Below are 21,620 nucleotides of genomic sequence, written 5' to 3' on the forward strand. Positions count from 1 at the left end.
CTTTAAAAAAAAAAAAAGAAAAGGGCAGAAACCAGAGGCGATTATTAGTTCTATCTTTTGATAATGCTTGTTGAAATGCAAATAAATCCACTAGCCTCACGTCACGGCTGCCCCGCAGCACAGATAAGGGGTCCAGGGATATTTAGAGGGCGCACAAGTGAAAGCAATGGTTTTAAAGGATTTTACACATTTTGCTACACTTGCACTCCTTGAACAATATGGAAACGAGGTTGCCACCTGTTCAGCAAGTACGTAGGCCGTTGGCAGGTGTAACAGCAGTGCTCTCTGTTTCTGAGCGGATCTGTGGCACCTTAGCTTCTGGACCTGGATCCCCGATTGCCGGTGACTGCTCTGCCCTTTGACTCTGGTGAACTCTGCGCCTCTGTTTGCGCAGAGGCCTCTGTTCTTTACCTCTGGTGTCTGCCCTTTTCATTTCCAGAACGTTCATGCTCGGGTCTCCCCATTGCACGGCATGAGGGCTGGGCGAGGTCTCCGCGCCCATATTCCCATGAGCGCTGTGCTCTATGGAACGGTTATTTCAGCAGAATCCTTGGGATTACTTACCTCTGCCAGACGCCTGGGTGAAGGTGGTGGGCACGGCGCCGGTCCGCTGGGCTCTCTGGCGGCTGGTTCTGACCGCGTGGAGAAGTCAAGTTCACGCGCACCTAATTCGCTCCTCCAGAGCTCGCCTTACTTCAGGTTCTTAATGCTTCCAGTGGCTTTGCACCTCGCGCTTCTCTCCTTCAGGCTTTTGTAAAGCGTTTTGAGTACTTTGGTGACATTAATTCACCCAGTTTGGTTGGGTGTATTCAGACCTGAGTTACACCCTCTCTCCCACTGGGAAACCTTGGGATGCCAAGCCCACCCTCAGCTGTGCCCACCGTCCCCCTCTGGAGCAAGCCCAGACCCAGAGCACCGTTTGTTCGATCTTACCTCTGACCTGAGCCATCTCCACGTGTCTTCCACGTTTCTAGGGAACTCCTGACTTCTTATCGCTTCAGAAGAAGTGGAAGCAGGAGGCCCTCAGCCGCCTCAGAGCAGCCCGTGGGGGTGCCGCACAGAAACGTGTCTCCCGTGTGGTCTAGTGTTCTGTCCTCGCGCTTATCCCCGAGAAAGCACTCAAGCTCCATGTTCTCCCCTCGCAGAAGTCTCTCAAGTTCCACGAAGTGCAAACCTTGCCTGCCAGCTGCCCTGCTCCCGATTCCCATTGTGTTGGCCGCTCAGCCCAGCCGTGTGGTCCGGAGGCTGCCTGCCCCTCTAAGTCAGGCTGCAGTTCCTTGGAAGTCAGCCCTGCTCTTTGCGCACCGGGCCTCCTCCTGTGGCAGGCAGCTGCCTGGCCTTCGTGTCTGGGTCTCTCCCTCCTTCGTGCAGCCTCCACCTTCGTGCAGGTGGTTTCTCTAAGCCCTGGGATCTGTGCCGATTTCAGGCTGCACTCCTCCACCCCCACCCAAACCTCCCTCTCCCACCCTCTGCACCCCATGAAGGGTTTGCCCTGTTCTGGGAGCCACTCCTGTTAGGGGGACACGCTCCCCTCTTCCCCGCCTCTCTGTGACCTCCTGTTGCTTAATGCCGAGCCCACCCACCCCCTCACCCCCAGCTTCGTCCTCCCTGTGCAGCCTGTCTGACCACAGCTCCACCTGGACTCCACCTCCTTCTCTGCCAGGTTGCTGCCTCTTGTAATTACTTATGTACTTTCCTGAGCCCCTTCAGCGCTGCGAGTCCCTTGGTGTGTCTCAGTCTGTCCCTCCGTATCTAACTCAGTGCTCGACACACAGCAAGGGCCTAGCAAGTGTTGAATTTCGGTTGATACTCAACATGCTCATTTATAATTTTTCTGTTTGTAGGTGTTCATTTAATAAATGAGCTTTCCTTCTGTTCATGATGAGTTCACCCAGAGTCCTACTCTGTTTGGTGTATGATACTCAATTTTATGCTCTTATTAAAAACTAGAGGCCCGATGCACGAAGATTCGTGCAAGAATAGGCCTTCCTTCCCCTGGCTGCCAGCACCGGTTTCCCTCCAGCACCCAGGACCCAGGCCTTTGCTCTGGCTGCCGCTTCCCGCCTTTGCTTCAGGGCTAGGAGCCACCTCCCGCCTTCGCTCCGGACCAGCCACTGCCATCTTTGTTGCGTTAATTTGCATATTCCCTCCTTATTGGCTGTGGGCGCTGCCATCTTTGTTGCAGTGACAGTTAATTTGCATATTCCATCCTTATTAGATAGGATGGCACAGTGGCCATCCTTGTACTTACCGGTTGGTGATAGATTGAAAAGCAGAATTACTGAACTAATTGTAGGCGTATGTTCAGTTTTGATAGAAAACACCAAATTATTCTCCAAAACGTTTCTTTATGCCATACAGTTTATAGACTAACACAGTCTATAAACTTCGGCCAATGTAATGGGTAAAACTTGCTTTTTTCTTTAAATTTGTGTTCCCCTGGTTACTAATGAACATGGACTCTATTCATGAGTTTATTGGTCATTTGCATTTTGTCTTCTGTGACTTACTGATTCATATCTTTTGTCTGTTTTTCTATTGAGTTTAGTCTTCTTCATAATGATGGTTAGAGACTTAAAGGGTCAAAGGGAAATACTTAAGGTGAAAGAATGGTTCATGTTAGACAATTGTGACTGTGGTGGGAGATGCACACGTTTCCTCCCTCCCTCCGTTCTTCCCTCCCTCCCTCCCTCTTTCTTTCTCTCTCAAAAAGCTTATTGTTCTGTCATCCTGACAGTTTCAGTTGGTGCTGCTTCACACTCCGACAGCCAGTGTTGAAAGGGTTGGGCAGGGCCAAGCAAGGGTTCTGGGCACAGGCGAAGGCTTCAGAATATGTTGGGGAAGAGCAGGGTTTGTTCCCCTGTGAGCCCAGGGCGCCCAGCCTCTTGAACAGTCTCACTGAGCGGGAAAGCACTATCTCCGTACTTGACTTTCATGATGACGCACCATCACACACTTCCAAACCAGTTAAAGATGCATTAAAAGATCTTGCCTGGGAAGTATTAACCCACCCGCCGTATTCACCACACTTTGCTCCTTCAGATTCCCACTTGTTCCGATCGATGGCGCACACACTTTCTGAGCGGCACTTCAAAACGTACGAAGAAGTGGAAAATTGGGTCTCTGAATGGTTTGCCTCAAAACAAGAAAAGTTCTATGGGGACGGTATCCACAAATTACCTGAAAGATGGGGGAATGTGCAGCTAGTGATGGACATTACTTTGAATAAAGCACTTTTGATGTTTCTCTTGAAATTATCCTGTTTTCTTTGATTACAAAATCCGCCATTATTAACCGGTACACCTAGAATATCATTGGCTGCTGCTTTGGGGTTGGATGTCCTTCTGGGTGCCCATCGTTAATCCTTAGCACCGACGCACTCCTCTCACTGCGATTCCAAACATACTGCAGCACGTTGTCGTACGCAGCCCACTTCCCGGGATATTTTTCCATTGATTTTTAGAGAGAGTGGAAGAGAGAGGGAGAGACAGAGAGAAACATCGATGTGAGAGAAACACATGGATTGGTTGCCTCCTGCACGCACCCCAACCAGGGCCGGGGAGGAGCCTGCAACTGAAGTACATGCCCGTGACCAGAATTGAACCCGGGACCCTTAGGTCTCCAGGCCGACGCTCTATCCACTGAGCTAAACCTGCTAGGGCTACCACAGTTTTTTAATTCACTCATCTACTGATGGTCACTTAGTTTGTTTCCAAATCTTAGCTATTTTAAATTGCGCTGCTATGAACATAGAGATGCACATATCCTTTCTGATTGGTGTTTCTGGTTTCTTGGGATATACTCCTAGAAGTGGAATGACTGGGTCAAATGGGAGTTCCATTTTTAATTTTATGAGGAAACTCCATACTGTATTCCACAGCGGCTGCACCAATCTGCATTCCCACCAGCAGAGCACAAGTGTTCCTTTTTCTCCACATCCTCTCCAGCACTTGTTGTTTGTTGATTTATTGATGATAGCTATTCTGACAGGTGTGAGACGGTACTCGTCATTTTGATTGGCATCTCTCAATGATTACTGACTTTGAGTATTTTTTCATATGCCTCTTGCCTTGTGATGTCCACTTTCTAAAAGTGTCTATTTAGGTCCTTTGCCCGTTTTTGATTGGATTGTTTATCTTCCTTTGGTTACGTTAAATGAGTTCCCTATAAATTTTGGAGATTAAACTTTTATCAGATGTAACATTGGTAAATATGTTCCCCCCTGCAGTGGGCTTTCTTGTTGTTTTGTTGATGGTTTCTTTTGCTGTGCAGAAGCTTTTTATTTTGATGTAGTCCCATTTGTTTATTTCCTCCTTACTTTCCATTGTCCTAGGAAATGTATCAGTAAAGATATTGCTATCAGAGATGTCTGAGATTCTGCTGCCTGTGGATTCCTCTAAGGTTTTTATGGTTTCCTGTCTTATATTTAAGTCCTTTATCCATTTAAGTTTATTTTTGTGTATGGTATAAGTTGGTGGTCTAGTTTCATTTTTTGGCATGTATCTGTCCAATTTTCCCAGCACCATTTATTGAAGAGACTGTATGCTCCATTGTATGCTCTTGCCTCCTTGTTCAAATATTAATTGAACATAATGGCTTGGGTTAGTTTCTTGGGTCTCTGTTCTGTTCCATTGATCTATATGCCTGTTCTTGGGCCAGTACCAGGCTGTTTAGATTACGGTAAATTTGTAGTATAACTTGAAATCTGATATTGTGATTCCTCCAACTTTGTTCTTCTTTCTCAGGATTGCTATGGCTATACGGGTCTTTTTTTATTCCATATAACTTTTTGGAGTTTTTGTTGTAGCTCTAAGGATTGCATTGAATCTGTAGATTGCCTTGGGTAGTGTGGACATTTTAATTATGTTGATTCTACCAACCCATGAACATGGAATATTCTTCCACTTGTTTCTGTCTTCCTCTATCTCTCTTTTTTTTTTTTAACATCCTGTAGTTTTCTGAGTACAGGTCTATTTCCTCCTTGGTTAAGTTTATTCCTAGGTATCTTAATTTATTTGTTGCAATGGTAAATGGGATTTTTTTTTTTTAGTTTCTCTTTCTTTGAGTTCATTATTGTTGTATAAAAATACCATAGAGCCCTAGCCGGTTTGGCTTGGTGGACAGAGCATCAGCCTGTGGACTGAAGGGTCCCAGGTTTGATTCTGGTCAAGGGCACATGCCTGGGTTGTGGACTTGATCCCCAATGGGGGGCGTGCAGGAGGCAGCCAATCAATGATTCTCTCTCATCATTGATATTTCTATGTCTCTCTCTCCCTCTTCCTTCCTCTCTGAAATCAATAAAAAATATATATTTTTAAAAATGCCATAGGTTTATGGGTGTTATTTTTGTATCATGTTACATTGCTTAATTCATTTATTAAATCTGATAGTTTTTTGATGGAGTCTGTAGGGTTTTCTATGTTCACTATCATGCCATCTGTGAATAATGATAGATTTACTTCTTCTTTTCCAATTTGGATGCCTTTTATTTCTCTTCTTGTCTGATCACTATGGCTAGCACTTCCAATACTAAGTTGAACAGGAGTGGTGAAAGTGGGCATTCCTGTCTTGTTCCTGTTCTTAGGGGAAATGCGTTTAGTATTTTCCCATTGAGTATGATGTTGGCTGTAGGTTTGTCATATATGGTCTGTATTATGTTGAGATATGCTCCCTCTATTCCCATTTTGCTGAGAGTGTTTATTAAAAATGGATGTTGGAATTTGTCTAATGCTTTTTCTGCATCTATTGATATGATCATGTGATTTTTGTCTTTCAGTTTGTTTATGTAATGTATCATGTCTATTGATTTGTAAATATTGTACCAGCCTTGCATCCCTGGAATAAATCCCACTTGGTCATGGTGTATGATCTTTTTAATATATTGCTGGATCCGATTTCCTAATATTTTGTTGAGGATTTTAGCATCTATGTTCATCTGGGATATTGGCCTGTAATTCTTTTTCTTTGTAGTGTCTTTATCTGGTTCTGGAATTAGAATAATCCTGGCCTCATAAAAAGAGCTGGGAAGTGTTCCTCCTTCTTGGACTTTTTGGAATAGTTTGAGGAGTGTAGGTGTTAGTTCTTCTTTGAATGTTTGATAAAACTCCCCTGTGAAACCGTCTGGACTTGGGCTTTTGTTTGCTGGGAGTTTTTTGATTGCTGCTTCTATTTCATCAGTTGTAACTGGTCTAGTCAGGTTTTCTGGTTCCTCCTGATTCAGTTTTGGGAGGTAGTATTTTTCTAGGAATTTGTCAATTTCATCCACATTGTGCAGCTTGTTGGTATATAATTGTTTATAATATTTTCTTATAACCCTTTGCATTTCTTTGGTGTCAGTGGTTAATTCTCCACTTTTGTTTCTGCTTTTATTCATTTGGGTCCTCTTTCTTTGTTTCTTGATAGTCTGGCTAATGGTTTATCAATCTTGTTTATCCTTTCAGAGAACCAGCTCTTGGTTTCATTGGATTTTTTGGTAGTGATTTTTTAGTCTCTATGTCATTTATTTCTGCTCTAGTCTTTATTATTTCCTTTCTTCTATTTACTCTGGGCTTTTCTTGTTCTCTTTCTAGTTCTTTAAGCTGTAGGGTTAAATAGTTTATTGTAGATTTTTCTTGTTTTTTGAGGTGGGCCTGTAGTGCTATGAACTTCCCTCTCATGACTGCTTTGGCTGTTTCTCAGATTTGGGATTCTTGTGTGTTCATTTTCATTGGTTTCCGGGAAGTTTTTTATTTCTTTCTTGATCTCATTGGTAACCCATTCATTGTTTAATAACATGCTATTTAGTCTCAATGTGTGTGAATGTTTTTGGGTGTTTTTACTGTAGTTGATTTCTAATTTCATTCCACTGTGATCTGAGAAGATGCTTGATATGATTTCAATCTTCTTGAACTTGTAGAGGCTTGTTTTGTGTCCTGACATGTGGTCTGTCTTTTTGAATGACCCATGTGCACTTGAGAAGAATATATACTCTGTAGCTTTGGGGTGAAATATTCCATAAATGTCAATTAAATCCATCTGATCCAGTGTGCAATTCAGAGTCACTGTTTCCTTGTTAAATTTTTGTCTGGAAGATCTAGCCAGTGGAGTCAGGGGGGTGTTAAAGTCCCTACTATAACTGTATTGTCAGTCTCTCCCTTAACCATTTGTACGCCATAAGTGTCTATAGATGCAAGTGGCAGACCATTTTTAATTAAATTAAATGTCGTGGCAGTTAACTGGCTAAAGTCCTCTAGAAGTTTTTAAAATATATTTAGGTGCTCCTATATTGGGTGCATATATGTTTACCAGGGTTATATCCTCTTGTTGGATCATGATCCCTTTAGTATTATGTAGTGACCTATGTTGTCTCTTGTGATGGCCTTCATTTTGAAGTCTATTTTGTCAGATATGAGTATTGCTACCCCAGCTTTTTTTTTCTTTTCCATTTGCATGGAAAATTCTTTTCCATCCCTTCACTCTCATCCTGTGTGAACCTTTTTTTCTGAGTTGGGTCTCTTGTTGACAACATATAGTTGGGTCTTGTTTTTGTATCCATCCAGCTACCCTATGCCTTTTGATTGGAACATTTAATCCATTTACCTTTAAGGTTATTATTGATAAGTACTTATTGCCATTTTAATTCTAGGTTTCTCCCTTTCTTCTCATTACAGCAGACCCTTTAGCATTTCTTGCAATGCTGGTTTGGTGATAATGAACTCCTTTAGCTTTTTTTTTTTTTTTTTTTTTTGTCTGGGAAGCTCTTTATTTGACCGTCTATTTTGAATGACAGCCTTGCTGGATATAGTTATCTTTGCTATAGATCCTTGCTTTTCATTACCTTGAGTACTTCATGCCATTCTCTCCTGACCTGTAGAATTTCTATTGAGATATCATGTGTCAGCCTTATGGGAGCTTCTTTGCTTTTCTCTTGCTGCCTTTCAGATTCTCTCTTTGTCTTATAGTATTTGGCATTTTAATTATGCTGCGTCTGGGTGTGGGCCTATTTGGGTTCTTCTTGCTTGGGACTCTATGCTTGGGACTCTTGTATGACCTTCACCAGGTTAGGGAAGTTTTCTGCCATTATTTCTTCAAACATGTTCTCTATCTCTTGTTCTTTTTCTTCCCCTTCTGGCTTACCTATCATGTGAATATGGTACATTTCATGTTGGCTTTCTTAAGTTGTCTTCCTGTTTTTTAATTGTTTTTTTCTTGGTTCTGATTGAGTGATTTTTCTACCCTGTCTTCTAATTCACTGATCCGATCCTCAGCCACTCCTAATCTGCTGTGTATTCCTTCCAATGTGCTCTTTATTTGTGCTATGTCATTCTTTATTTCTGGTTTCATAGTTATATCTTTTCTCTTGCTGTTGAGCATCTTTACCATCATTTTTCTGACTCTATATCAGATAAATTTCTTATCTCTGCTTCATTTATCTCTTCTTCTGGAGAATTCTCTTGTTCTTCCATTTGAGGGTTGTTACTTCGTCTCTTCATTTTGGCTGCCTGTTTGGGTTTGTGACTTTATATTAGGTAGATCTGCTACGCCTTTCAATCTCTAGTGTTGGACAGTCAAACACTGTTTCTGACTAATTAGATTGAGCAAAGACTCTGAGCTTCTAGAGAGGTTCTCAACCTGTGGGTCGCGACCCCTTTGGGGGTCAAACAACCCTTTCACAGGGGTCGCCTAAGACCATCGGAAAACACATATATAATTACGTATTGTTTTTGTGATTAATCACTATGCTTTAATTATGTTCAATTTGTAACAATGAAAATACATCCTGCATATCAGATATTTACATTACAATTCATAACAGTAGCAAAATTACAGTTATGAAGTAGGAACGAAAATAATTTTATGGTTGGGGGTCACCACAACATGAGGAACTGTATTAAAGGGTTGCGGCATTAGGAAGGTTGAGAACAACTGCTCTAGAGACTGCTTCTGCTTGCAGGCTGATTGGATTTAGTCTCAACTAGCCCTCAGGTAATCATCTACAGGGTGGGGCAATTGCTTCTGCCTGGAGGTTAATTCTAATTCTCAGTCTCTTAATGGGCCTCAGTAACTCAGTGGGACAAGGTGCTTTCCAATAGGCAAAGCCGCCTGTATAGCAAATGTCTTTGTGAGAAGGACGACCTCCACAGCGCGAGGGAATGACTCAGCACTGGAAACCGGGGTGTGTACCTTTTGAGGTATAACCCCAGAGCCCCCAATCCTGAATTCTGCTCACACAGCTCCAGTTCACTGTGCCCTCCCTCTGCTGGAGCACAAGGTGAGTGGTTGTGTGTTGGCCCTTTAAGAGGGTGCCTGCATTTCTAGCTGCCTCTCCCTGGCAGACAGCAACCCTGCTGCTTTTCACAGCCAGATGTTATGTGGTCACCTTTCTCAATTCTTGTGCTTTCTTCTTGGGGTTTAGACCCCAGCGTTCTCAATGGGAACCCCCCGGAGCTGAGATATGCCTCTGGAACCTCAGCTGGTGTCTGTGGCAGCCGGCTAGACCTTTTGCGCCTCCGCCCCTCCTACCAGTCTCTATGCGGTCTTCACTCTCGGTCCTCGTTTATAGGGTCCTCTCCAGCGAGCGTTTAGTTAATTATTCAAGAAGTTTTTCTGTGTTTTAGCTGTAATTCCAGTTAGGTCCTGGGAGCATGCAGCATCCACTTACTCCACCACCATTTTTAATCCCCCAGTTTATCTTCATTTTTCGTTGGAAGTAAATATAAGATATACACTCTGGGAAGCTAGTTCTCATGGAAATGAAGTCACGAAGAGTTCTTCACATGTGCAGTATATTATGTTATCTTTCCTATCTGAGATATAAGGAAAGTGGGGGATATTCTGCATCCAGACGCAGGAAAATAAGTAGTTACTTAAGGCCTCCTAATCCCTGTTTTTCTAGGCATGTTTGCCACTGTTGCTGGGATTTCTCAGCGGGCTCCTGTGCACTGGTCGGAGAACGTGATCGGGGCGGCCGTCTGCTTCCCCTACGTCCTGGCGCTCGACGACGCCTTCATCACAGTCCACAGCATGCTGGACCAGCAGCAGAAGCAGACCCTGCCCTTCAAGGAAGGCCACATTCTGCAGGACTTCGAAGGTACCAGTTCACGCAGAAATCTTAACAAAATTCCATTATCACTTCTCTCGTGACATTTCCTCAGTAAATACTGCTCCGAGCCATTAGGAACCGGGTTTATGCTGAGCATAGCAGATACAAGGCGATGGTAACACACATTCCGTACTTCGGGGCCCCAGGTCAGTGGGGAGAGAGACATTTAAACAGTAGGCACAGCAGGTGAAGAACCTGATAGAATGAAGTAAGGGGAGAGCGGAGGAGGAAGGATTTCCTAGAAATAACCGGGAGGGCTTCCTGAAGGAGGTGGTATTTGAGCCAAACCTTTAAGGGTGAGAAGGACTCAGCCAAGCACACGTGCTCTGAAAGAACCTTCAGGTAGAGAGCAAGGTGCATGCAAACCTGCACTTCTGGCCCCGGAAGCAGGCCAGTGGCTGTGGTGCCCGGCGTGGGAGGAAGATGGTGTCAGATGAGGAGACCAGGGCAGTCAGGGAGGGACTGCCTCTTCTGTGCAGTGGGGAGCCAGGGGGTGGATTTATTTTACCTCTAAACTTTATTAGAACGTTTTTAAATGTACTGAAGAGTTGAGAGAAGACAAAGGGAACCTCTGTGCACCGTCCACTTAGATGTAGTGCCTAACGTTGAAGGGAAGTAGAGGACCACGCAGCGTTTAAACCGTAATACTCCAGACTGCCTCTCCTCAGAATCAGGGCACTTTCCTCCGTAACCACACCGCCCCTCCGCACCTTAGAGAGTGAGCTCCATGTCCTGCCTGTGTCAGATTCCCCAGGGTCCTAGAATGCCTGCTGTGATCTTTTCTTTGGGCCAGGAACTAGTCCAGATTCCTGCGTTGCGTGTATCGTTTAAGGATCTTAGCTCACCACACGTTGCCCTTCCTGGGAACAGGGACTCCAGCACAGAGAGGGGACAGAGTCTCCTGAGTATGAGAAAAGCTAGTTTGGTTGTGAGAACAGGGGACAGATAATCGAGAAGAGAGCAGAGCAGGACCAGGGAGGGAGACGCGGTGACGATCCAGGCCAGGAGACGAGGGCTGGCTGGGCTGCGGTGGGCAGGAGTGCAGGGGAGACGAGCTGACAGCAGCAAAGGCGTGGCTGACCAGAACTCTCCTTGAGGCAGAAAGAGAAGCCGTGCCATTGCTTCCTGTGAACACGTAATAGCTCGCTTAACACGTGTCCCCAGGCCGCAGCAGAACCCACTTAACAGCTTTGTACTGGACCCTGGCTGGGTCACTCAATTGGTTGTAGCATCATCCCATGCATCAAAAGGTTGTGGGTTCAATTCCAGGTTAGGGCACATACCTAGTTTACGGGCTCGATCCCTGCTTGGGGCACCTACAGGAGGCAACTGATTGATGTTTCTCTCTCTTTCTCTCTCTCTAAAAATCAATAAGTGTTTCCTCAAGTGAGGATTAAAAAAAATAAAGCTTTGTACTAGGAGCTGGTCTTGGATTGTAGTTGCACTCCTGGGTGGATGCCTGTGCAAAGTCCCCTAGGTGAAATGGGGTGACATTGCTGGCCACGGTCAGGGTGACTCACAGCTGTGTGGGGGAGTGAGTAAGGTGGTGCCGAGATGTGGAGGTGTTTGTATGGCAGGTGAGTATGAAATACTATCTCATCGTTCAGAATGTCGTGTTATAATCTTGTTTCCTGTAAAGTACCTAACACAAACAGAAAATAAAATTTTGAAAGTTATATGAGGTACATCATAATTCGGACTGATAATTTTCCATAACTGATCTCTATAACCTCATTGGACTGTATATTGTATATCTACTCAACTGGTTGTAAATTTATCAGCACTTTCAAATAAAAACAATGTAAAAAAGGATATTTTATACTTTGGAAATGGAGTGTTAAGACTTTGGCCTTTGTTGACAGTTTAAAGTATGGGGTAAAGAAGAGAGAGGCATTGTCATTTCTAGTTTCTGTGGTGATTCTGTGTGGGAGAACGCCGATGAAATTGATCAGCTGGTCAGAGCGGGGTCAGTGTGGGGAGCAGCGTGTTTTCTTGCCGGCAGTATGTCTTCCACTTTCCAATTGGTTGACTTTCTTCCCAGGAAGAGTGATTGTCGCCACAAGTAAAGGAGTTTACATCTTGGTTCCCTTACCTCTGGAAAAACAAATACAGGATCTTCTAGCAAGCCACAGAGTGGAGGAGGCGTTGGTTTTAGCAAAAGGAGCCCGGAGGAACATTCCGAAGGAGAAATTTCAGGTCTGTAGCTCCTGATGGGGGAAGCATGCCTCTGGGGCAGTAAGCAGAAAGCATTCAGGGTTAGCCCCACACAGGAGCCCTTCCTGTGTGCCCACCGCTGGGGCAGAGTTCTCTCGCACGTCCCACTGTGCAGGTAGGAAACAGGTGCAGAGCCGCGCCCCGGGCAGCAGCCGCAGGACACGGCCGACAGCCAGGTCAGGCTGGGAGCCTCCGGCTTCTGTGCTTAGTACACAGAGCTGTGTTTCTGATCAACTTCCTTCCTCAGTGGCCTTCAAAGAAGAATCAGGGCATAATTCCGAAAACCAAGAGTAGCAGCAGGTTACTTTGTTTCCTCCTTCAGAATTTGTATTTGTTGGGATGGACTGAATTGTAAAAGTTTAGGTTTCTATTTTCTACAGGTTAACCATACTGATAGCTATCTAATACTGCAGGAATCCACCTAGTTAATTTCCTTAGGAGAAAACTCAATGCACTTAAGAAACGTGAGCTTTCGTAGAGTTGGTATGAATAAATGTAATGGATATAATAATCACCAGTTGTTCTTATGTCTAATGAAGTCACATTCCCTAACAATTGCTGCTTGATCGGCTGTCAGGTCAGTTCAGGTTACTCTGTGGAATCGGGAGAAAAAGAAATGTGATGTGGGTGCGTGTACATTCATGTGAATGTCTAAGTCGTCGTTGAAAGGGCTCATGGACGTAGAGTAACCCTTCACAGTCCATGGCTGTGACTGCTGTGGAATGAGAGGATGCTTTATGCTGAAAAAGGTAGGTTCTGAAAGCGAGAGGCAGGAAGTGTACTTGGTGGTTATGGGGTGTGAAGGCATAGAAAAGAAGGCATCTTTTCTATATTTAAATAGTGATGAACTTTCATCCTCCTAATTATTTATTTATTTTTTTAAATATATATTTTATTGATTTTTTTACAGAGAGGAAGGGAGAGAGATAGAGAGTTAGAAACATCGATGAGAGAGAAACATCGATCAGCTGCCTCCTGCACATCTCCTACTGGGGATGTGCCCGCAACACAGGTACATGCCCTTGACCGGAATCGAACCTGGGACCTTTCAGTCCGCAGGCCGACGCTCTATCCACTGAGCCAAACCGGTTTCGGCCCTCCTAATTTTTTAAAGTAAGACCTACCCATTAGCTCTCAGCAGGGGGCAGCAAAAGCAAAAGGAAGAAAGTGCCTGCTCAGGGCCTGCTGTGCTGAGCGCCCCGCAGTGCTTTCCTTACACCGCCAGCCAGTGGCCCTGAGGAGCCCGTAGCCGGACCTGAGACCCTGCTGGGCTCCTCGCTCCTCTTGCCTGTGTATCAGGGACCCCTGAGCTGCCGCCTGCAGACAAGTTGGATGGCTGGACAGGCCGGTCCTGGGGTGCCCCTCCTTGTGCGTGCGCGCGCGTACACACACACACACACACACACACACACACACGCACACGCATGTGCACGCACACGTGCACACTTGAAGTTTGTAACATTTTCTTAAAGGGGCTCTCCTGGTTCTTTGTCTGCTTTTGCCTTTTCTCCTCTCTTCTTGCCACGAGTAGACATGTGCAGTGAGTATTAAGAACATGACTAGCCGCCTTGCTCTCTGGTCCGATATCTCAGTCGGCGTGTCCCCTCTCTAACACGCCCTCTGCCTTCTCCCTGTTGCTGCGAACACGCACAGCCCTGGGACCCTCAGAAGGACCTCGGGTTCAGCCCTTTCTCCGTGCCCGCCCTTGCAGCTGGTTGGTATCAGCAGCCTCCTCGGGGTGCCTGCTCCATCCTCCATGCCACCCTGGGGCGATCTTTCTAAACTGCAGACCACATCCTGGCGTAAGATGCATCATGGGGGCCTCTTGCCGACAGTAAAGTCCACACCCTGCAGGTGCTTCAGATCGGCCCCGCCCGCTCCCCTCTCCTGCCCGCTCTGTCGCCCTGTGAAACGTGCCGGAACCACAGTCACCTCACAGGGTAGCGGACCTGGGTACAGCGGTTGAGCCCTACAGTGTGAAAGCCCTCTGAGAGGCATTTTAGACATTTCCATCCTCAGAGCAGGTAAAACATAACCAGTACAGCCTGCAGAGGCAGGAAGGCACGGCAGCTGGTGCGAGCAGAGCGCTGGGGCCTGTCTCCCCGTGCGGACCTGCCGTGCCCCTGCCGCGCCCTCACACCCCTCTTCCCCCCCCCCACTTTACTGGAGCGACTTCCATGCTGTAAATTACTCTTTCGGTACCTCGCTGAAATATGCCTGTTCCTGAGCCTTCCCGGCTCCTGGGTAGACTCTTCTCTCTGGGTTTCCCACCTCTGCTCATTTCCGGGCTGAGCTACAAAGGAATGGGTCCGCGGGAGTCACAGCTGTGGACCGGGCTCTCAGCACGCTGATGGGATGGGTGTGGAGCAGAGGTGGTTGTTTAGGGGTAACCTCTCCTGAAGGGGCTGTGTTTTTAGGGTTAGATGTGACCTTACCATAAGGTACATTACTTGCTTTAACGTTAGGATGTGTGCGGCCAAACGCTAGCCCAGGCTTAGAGAAACCGAAAGGGAGAGGAAGGAGCCAGGCGGTCAGGAGACTGGCTTCTCACCGTTCACCCCCTTCTCTTCATTTAAAGCAGGAACTGACCTTGCTCCACTGAGCGCTAGGGAGGGATTATCAGAAGTTTGGCTGAGGGGCTGGGAGTAAAGGAGTATTTCTTCTAGAGATCCAAAGAGACAGAGTGTGGCGCTTTAAGAAAGAGGCATCGAGGAGACAAAGGTGTGTGTCCAGCGTTTCCTTGATCTGTGTCGTGTGCTGTGGGTGGTGTTTCTGTCGAAGCTTCTGAGCGTGGCTCTGATAGCCGTCTTTCTTTCAGGGAATGTACAGGAGGATCCTGCAGCAGGCGGGCTTCATACACTTTGCACAGCTGCAGTTCCTGGAAGCTAAAGAGCTCTTCAGGTAATTCGAGGTGCAGCAGCCCGGCTTCCGGGGTCCCTCTGTGCTCGGCTCCATTCCACCTCCAGGCTGCGGAGGGAGGTGCTGCCCTGGCTAGATGGTCCCCGTCCGCTGCACCCTCAGTCTTAGTCTAACTGTCTCGTCTCTTGGAGGGGGGGCTGATGCGGGCGTACAGGACGGGAGAGGGGAGTTCAAAGAGCGGGTTTGATAACGTGGAGGGCTGTTAGGGAAATACCATTGTTCGCGTTTCCTTTTCTCCAGAGGCTTCACGGGAAGCTGAGTTTAGAACAAGAGCAGGCGGTTCTGGGAGGACTTGTGAAAACGACTCCCTAAAGACTCTGAATGGCCCGTCATAGTTAGCTCGCTCAGGAAGTTGTTTCTGCCGGGAGGGTCCCGGCACCATGAGTAACCCTGTCGGTACCAGGGCCATCCACCCTCGCCCCTCGCCCGTCCTGTCTCACCGTTCTCCCAGCCGCCCTGCCCTCTCACACTGTGTGCCCAGCATGCTTTGCAGAAGATTAGGTGAAACCTGTACCGTCGTCTGAGTGCCCACTAGCGCATTGCCTATGAGCAGCTTTCCGAATGCGGGGCTGGAGCAGAGCCTGCGGTGGGAGCCGCCACGGGCTGCGCTGGTCTGTGCAGCCTCCAGGCCTGCGCTCAGGAGGAGCCGTGCCTGCCGCCAGCGCCCTGCGCCACGCACTGCGGCTCTGATCGTGTCCCTGGTCCCCGATTAGTTGCAGAGAACAGACTGGCTAAAGGGGTTCCCGTGTGAGCCTGGTGCCCGCTAACCGTTTGCCTGCAGAAGTTCTCTGCTGTTGTCATCTGCGCCTGGATGATCACTAGCTTTGGGGTCGGGGAGGAGTCCTGGTCCCTGTGGGCTGACGCTCTCACTCACGCCTGGTCTTGTCCCCGCGGAATTGGCAGCCTCCTCACTGGGGTCTTCCGTCATGTCACGGGTTAATTTAAAATACAGGTGAACGGTCATGGTGCGCTCCTCGGAAAGTTTGCCGACTTTGTCAGAATAAATGTGGGGCCTGTCCACGGTCACCACGGGCTGCTGTGCTTCCCACGTCGGCCTCTGTATCACTTACCTTTACATCGGCTGCTGCTCGCTTTTGTCAGCGAGGCCAGGGAAGCGCAGGTTTGAGGGGGACCCTCCTGGGACAGGCATGATTCTGCCTTCCCTTCCTGTACCCTCGGCAGACCGTGCTAATAATACTCGTGATTTTTTCCTCACTCATCTGGGGCTGGTCCTCAGATTCCTTCTCCATTTGCTGCTAGAAGTTTGGAGCTGCCTCACATGGCCGGCGCCCGCACCTCGCACCCTCCCACTCTCCCACCCTCCCACGGCGGGTGTGTCCCACAGGCAGCTCTGACCCTGGGCCATGCCTGAGGCTTTGCTGGCATTGCTGCTGTTAGCACTGTGGGCAGAACTGGGGTGGAGGGAGGCGAGGGGAGAGGGAGCGGCGATGCGGTAGCGATGGGCGTTCCTGGAGGGCCTCCTGGGCCTTGCGAGGTGAGGACTGCTGGCCGCTTGAGTCCTCAGGAGTCCCTGGAAAGGGCCGCGGTGCTCATGTCCCTGGTCCCAGGTGCCTGCTGAGGAAGCTGGAAGCTGGGGTCCCGCAGAGCCTGTAGGACGTCCAGCAGCCGGGGAGGAAGCAGTGCAGGACGGCCCCACGCTGATGGGTGTTGCCTTTGTGTCGCTTTCTTTGCCCTGGGGCGCCGGGGAGCCACAGCCCGTTGTGTGCGGCTGTGTCGGAGTTTCACTGCAGCACGCGTTGTGCGTCCTCTCTGGTCCCCTCCCTCTGTGTGAGATCAGGTGGTGGCGCTGGGCTCGGGGATGCTGTGCCTCGCGTGCGGGGGAAGGCGGTCTCTGCCGTGGTGCGCAGCTCCCCTGCTCCGCGCCCGCCCTCCAGTGCTGTTTGTGTGCCTACGTGCACTCTCTCTCTCTTTTTGCTTCATTTAGTTTGACACTGTAATTGCAGAAGCGGCCAGCTTGACGTCCGGGAGCTGATCTCTCTGTGCCCCTTCCTGTTGCCCACCTCCTCTTCATTCACGCGGTCTCACCCTCCTCTCCACGAGTACGCAGACCTGAACCAGCTGACCCAGGGCGACCAGGAGAAGGCGGCCAAGTGCAAGCGCTTCCTCGTGACCTACCTGGAAGAAGTGCGCAGCTCAGAGGTGGTCCACGGCTACAAGGAGGACGTGGACACGGCCCTGCTCAAGCTGTACGCCGAGGCCGGCCACGCCAGCCTGCTGGACCTCCTGGTCACCGAGAACGCCTGCCTGCTGGCCGACAGTGCTGCCTGGCTGGAGAAGCACAAACGGTGAGTGTCCTCCACGGCCCGGCTTCCTGCTTGGCCTTCCCTCCCGTGGGGAGGCTGCCGTGAAGCCAATGAAGCCAGTGGGTTTGAGTTGCCGAGGCCCTTCGAGGGGCTGCCCTGAAGTCCCAGTGACAGCCAGCGCCTCCCGGTGGCATCTTCCGTGTGGAGCTAACCAGCCTGTAGTAAGTGAAGTGGTCCTCAGGTTGCTCCTGTTCCAGGAAGGATTCGCCCGTGGAAGACACCAGTGTTTGTTGGCACAGTTAATAGCGCACGTTACCCACTGATGCCCAGTTTGAATAGATAGACATCTGGATAAAAGGATAAACGGGGGCTTCTTGGTCTCGTGGGTAAGAGGTTATGACTTAAATCTGTCTTCATTATGGGTACGCGTTAGTAGGCGGCCACCCCAGGGCAGTTAATCCGAGGACACGGATTGGGTCTGGGTGGCAGCTTCCTCCTCCTGCGATGTCACGTGGTTGAATCTTCTGGGCCTCACGAGTTTTTTCTTTAAAAGTGTTGGGTGACCCCCACGCTCCACTTGGCAATAAGGTTCTTGGTCTGTGGTTTTTGTTATGTATTTGAAATGACAACCGCCCTGGTGAAATCTCACGGGGACTGGGTGGGTCCAGTGCTTGGCCCTGTTCAGAGGCCAAGACAAGAGCCTGGTGGCTGGTCTCCACGTGGCGCTGCTCCTCCAGCTGTCCCTCCGATTCCTGAACGCGTGTGGAGTGGAGTCATTTTGTTTAGGACCAGAAAATACTCTGACACCTCATGGTAGTGATGGGATGACAGGGTCCGGAGAGTCAGCCATATCCTGGGAGTTTGCTCTGTGTGGGAAGAAATCTGACACCTCCTGGGTCCCTTGCTCCAGTCCCCTGCTGGGGAGCAGGGGACCAGGAGCAGGACACACCTGCAGAACTCGGAAGGGTGGTTGTGGCTCACTGCCCAGGCAATGCCAATGTCGTTGCTGATCCTTTCTACTTGCTCAAGGTCACACAGTCATAAGTAATGCAGCCTGAATAGAAACTCATGCCCTTGAACTCTGGTGGCCTCCCCCAGGACTTTCCCTGACGTTCTGTTCTCTGTGATGCCTGGATCCTGTTGGTCTTTACTGCTGTTCATGTTCAAACTCCTTATTCCTTCTTGCAATAATAGTTCAGGTAGCAACCCTTCCAAATAGTCCTTTAATATTAGGTTAAAGTGGCTAACTGAAGATATATGAAATTATAGTAATATTTGAAGCAAATTGTAAAGATACTTCAAACGTGATTTTCCATAGTAAAGTCATAGTTTTATTGGTCAGCTTATCTTAGACTTGAATGTGGTTTTTTTTTAAATTGATAGGGCATAAATTTTTTATTTTAATCCTCACCTGATAATATGCTTAGAGGGAGAGAGACAGGAAGATTGATGTCAGAGAGAAACATTGATTGGTTGCCTCCTGTACATGCCCCAACCAGGGATGGAACCCACAGCCTGGGGATGTGCTCCGACCAGGAGTCGAACCTGCCGCCTTTTGGTGCCCAGGAGGACACTCCAACCATCTGCCACCAGCCAGGGTGCTGGGCGTGCATTTAACACCATAAGTAAATAAGCAGAAATGAGGACCTTGTTGTTGCTGAACTCTGAGTGGGGGAGAAGGCAGGGTGGGGTGTCACTGTGCGGGTGCCCCCACAGAAGGTGGGAGGGGCACTCACCACGTTGTTTTCTTGCAGGTATTTTGCACTGGGACTGCTCTACCACCATAATAACCAGGACGCGGCTGCAGTTCAGGTTAGTTCAAAAGCACGTTGGCATTATTGGGAAACCAGTCCGTGTGCCTTAGTGTTGCTTAAAAGTCATCACAAGTTGAGAGAGACCACTTTTGCCTGATCTACAAGCTTTTTTAAACAACAAGATGACTACTGTTTTTAGAGAGTGAATGTCTTGAGAATGTGGGCCAAGAATTTTTCCTTTGTCTTTACATCTCTTCATAAGAACATTATGAAGGCTGAGTTTTTTGAAATCTTAAGAAATAAAAATATGCTTTCTTATTGAGGCTTCAGACATTTGCTTTCACTACCTTATTAGAAAATTAACACTGGGAATAACAGTTTGTTTTATAATGCCCTGCTACTGTTAGCGAATTTATGATATTAATGACTGTTTATGACAGTAACGATTGCCAGAGAGCTGGTAAATTACGATCCCTGTGTCATCTGTGACAAAACTAAAACTGGTTGCCGGCCAGTGGTAGGGCGTCGACCTATGGACTGGGCGGTCATGTTTGGCTTCCCAGTTGGGGCACATGCCCGGGTTGCCGGCTCCATCCCCAGTGTGGGGTGTGCAGGAGGCCGCTGGTCAATGATTCTCTCTCATCGTTGATGTTTCTATTTCTCTGTTCCTCTTCCTTCTCTCTGAAATTGCAAAAATATTTAAAAACACACAAAACTGAAGATGGTCAAGGCAGGTTCAAACCACTGACCAGCGGTAGAGCTGGGGGTGGAACCAGAACTGGCCGGATGCGGAGCCTGAATCAAGTGACCAAGTGTTAGTCTTGCATCTGGCAGCATCTGACTGACCGCTCTCCCACTCTTGGGAGACCGTTCCCCTGTGGTAGTTGCCATCCACTGGGATTGCTGTGGTTTTTATCGAAAGGAAAGTCTTTTTTTTTTTTTTCCAATTATAGTTTACATTTAATATTGTTTTGTATTAGTTTCAGGTGTACAGCATAGTGGTTAGACAATCCATATACTTTTTAAAAATTTTTTAGTGTTGAAAGTATTACATATGTGCCCCTTTTCCCCCATTGACCTCTCCCAGCCTATCCCTATCCCCCCAGCTCAGGCCTTCACCCCCCTATTATCTGTGTCCATTGATTATGCTTATATGCATGCAAGTTCTTTGGTTGGTCTCTTATCCTCTGCCCCCCGCCTTCCCTCTAAGGCAGTGGTTCTCAACCTTCTGGCCCTTTAAATACAGTTCCAGATGTTGTGACCCAACCATAAAATTATTATTTTCGTTGCTACTTCATAACTGTAATGTTGCTACTGTTATGAATTGCAATGTAAATATCTGATATGCAGGATGGTCTTAGGCGACCCCTGTGAAAGGGTCGTTCGACCGCCAAAGGGGTCGTGACCCACAGGTTGAGAACCGCTGCTCTAAGGTTTGATGGCTGTTTAATGCTTCTATGTCTCTGGATCTGTTTTTGTTCATCAGTTTATGTTGTTCATTATAATCCACAAATGAGTGAGAGCATGTGATACTTATCTTTCTCTGACTGGCTTATTTCACTTAGCTTAATGCTCTCCAGTTCCATCCATGCCGTTGGAAATGGTAGGAGTTCCTTCCTTTTTACAGAAGCATAGTATCCCATTGGGTAGATGTACCACAGTTTTCTAATCCATTTGTCTGCTGATGGGCACTTAGGCTGTTTTTAAATCTTAGCTATGGCGAATTGTGCCTCTATGAACAGAGGGGTGCACCTGTTCGGATTGGTGTTTCTGGTTTCTTGGGGTGTATTCCTAGAAGTGGGATCATGGGTCAGATGGGAGTTCCATGTTTAGTTTTTTGAGGGCCCTCCATACTGTCTTCCACAGAGGCTGCACCGGTCCCAGGCCCGTGGGTTGCTTTGTGTCACAGCTTCCTCGTGGGCCTTTTCTGTGCTTTGTGAGCAGCCACGACCCCCAGCACCACTCAGCAAGCTGAGGCAGCTTCCTGACTTTGGCAAAGGCACACTCACATTTGCTTAAACTATGTGGCAACATCATTGCAGAACAGGCTGAGAGAGAAAAATGGTTCCCGCCAGCAGGCACCCCATGGCTGAGAGTAGATTTGAGTGTCAAAGATAAATTTTTATTTTTTGCATCACATAATTACATAAGAATCATAGCTTGCCCTAATCGGTTTGGCTCAGTGGCTAGAGCGTCGGCCTGCGGACTGAAGGGTCCCAGGTTCAATTATGGTCAAGGGCATGTACCGTGGTTGCGGGCACATCCCCAGTAGGGGGTGTGCAAGAGGCAGCTGGTCGATGTTTCTCTCTCATTGATGTTTCTAACTCTCTATCCCTCTCCCTTCCTCTCTGTAAAAAATCAATAAAATATATTTAAAAAAAGAATTAT

General features: G+C 47.8%; 1 protein-coding gene across 3 annotated transcripts in view; it reads left to right on the forward strand.

Annotated features, from left to right (window-relative positions):
* Positions 1-21,620, forward strand: part of TGFBRAP1 (transforming growth factor beta receptor associated protein 1) — a 65,627-nt gene that overhangs the window by 32,685 nt on the left and 11,322 nt on the right. For all 3 annotated transcript variants that reach the window (XM_036355378.1, XM_036355379.1, XM_036355381.1), the window contains exons 3-7: positions 9,875-10,069; positions 12,123-12,277; positions 15,114-15,196; positions 17,179-17,520; positions 19,233-19,290. In XM_036355378.1, the coding sequence (XP_036211271.1) occupies positions 9,875-10,069; positions 12,123-12,277; positions 15,114-15,196; positions 17,179-17,520; positions 19,233-19,290 (833 nt within the window). The remainder of the gene's footprint in view (positions 1-9,874; positions 10,070-12,122; positions 12,278-15,113; positions 15,197-17,178; positions 17,521-19,232; positions 19,291-21,620) is intronic.

Source organism: Myotis myotis, unplaced genomic scaffold (assembly GCF_014108235.1).
Source record: "Myotis myotis isolate mMyoMyo1 unplaced genomic scaffold, mMyoMyo1.p scaffold_m19_p_22, whole genome shotgun sequence".
In the NCBI taxonomy this organism is placed as follows: domain Eukaryota; kingdom Metazoa; phylum Chordata; class Mammalia; order Chiroptera; family Vespertilionidae; genus Myotis; species Myotis myotis.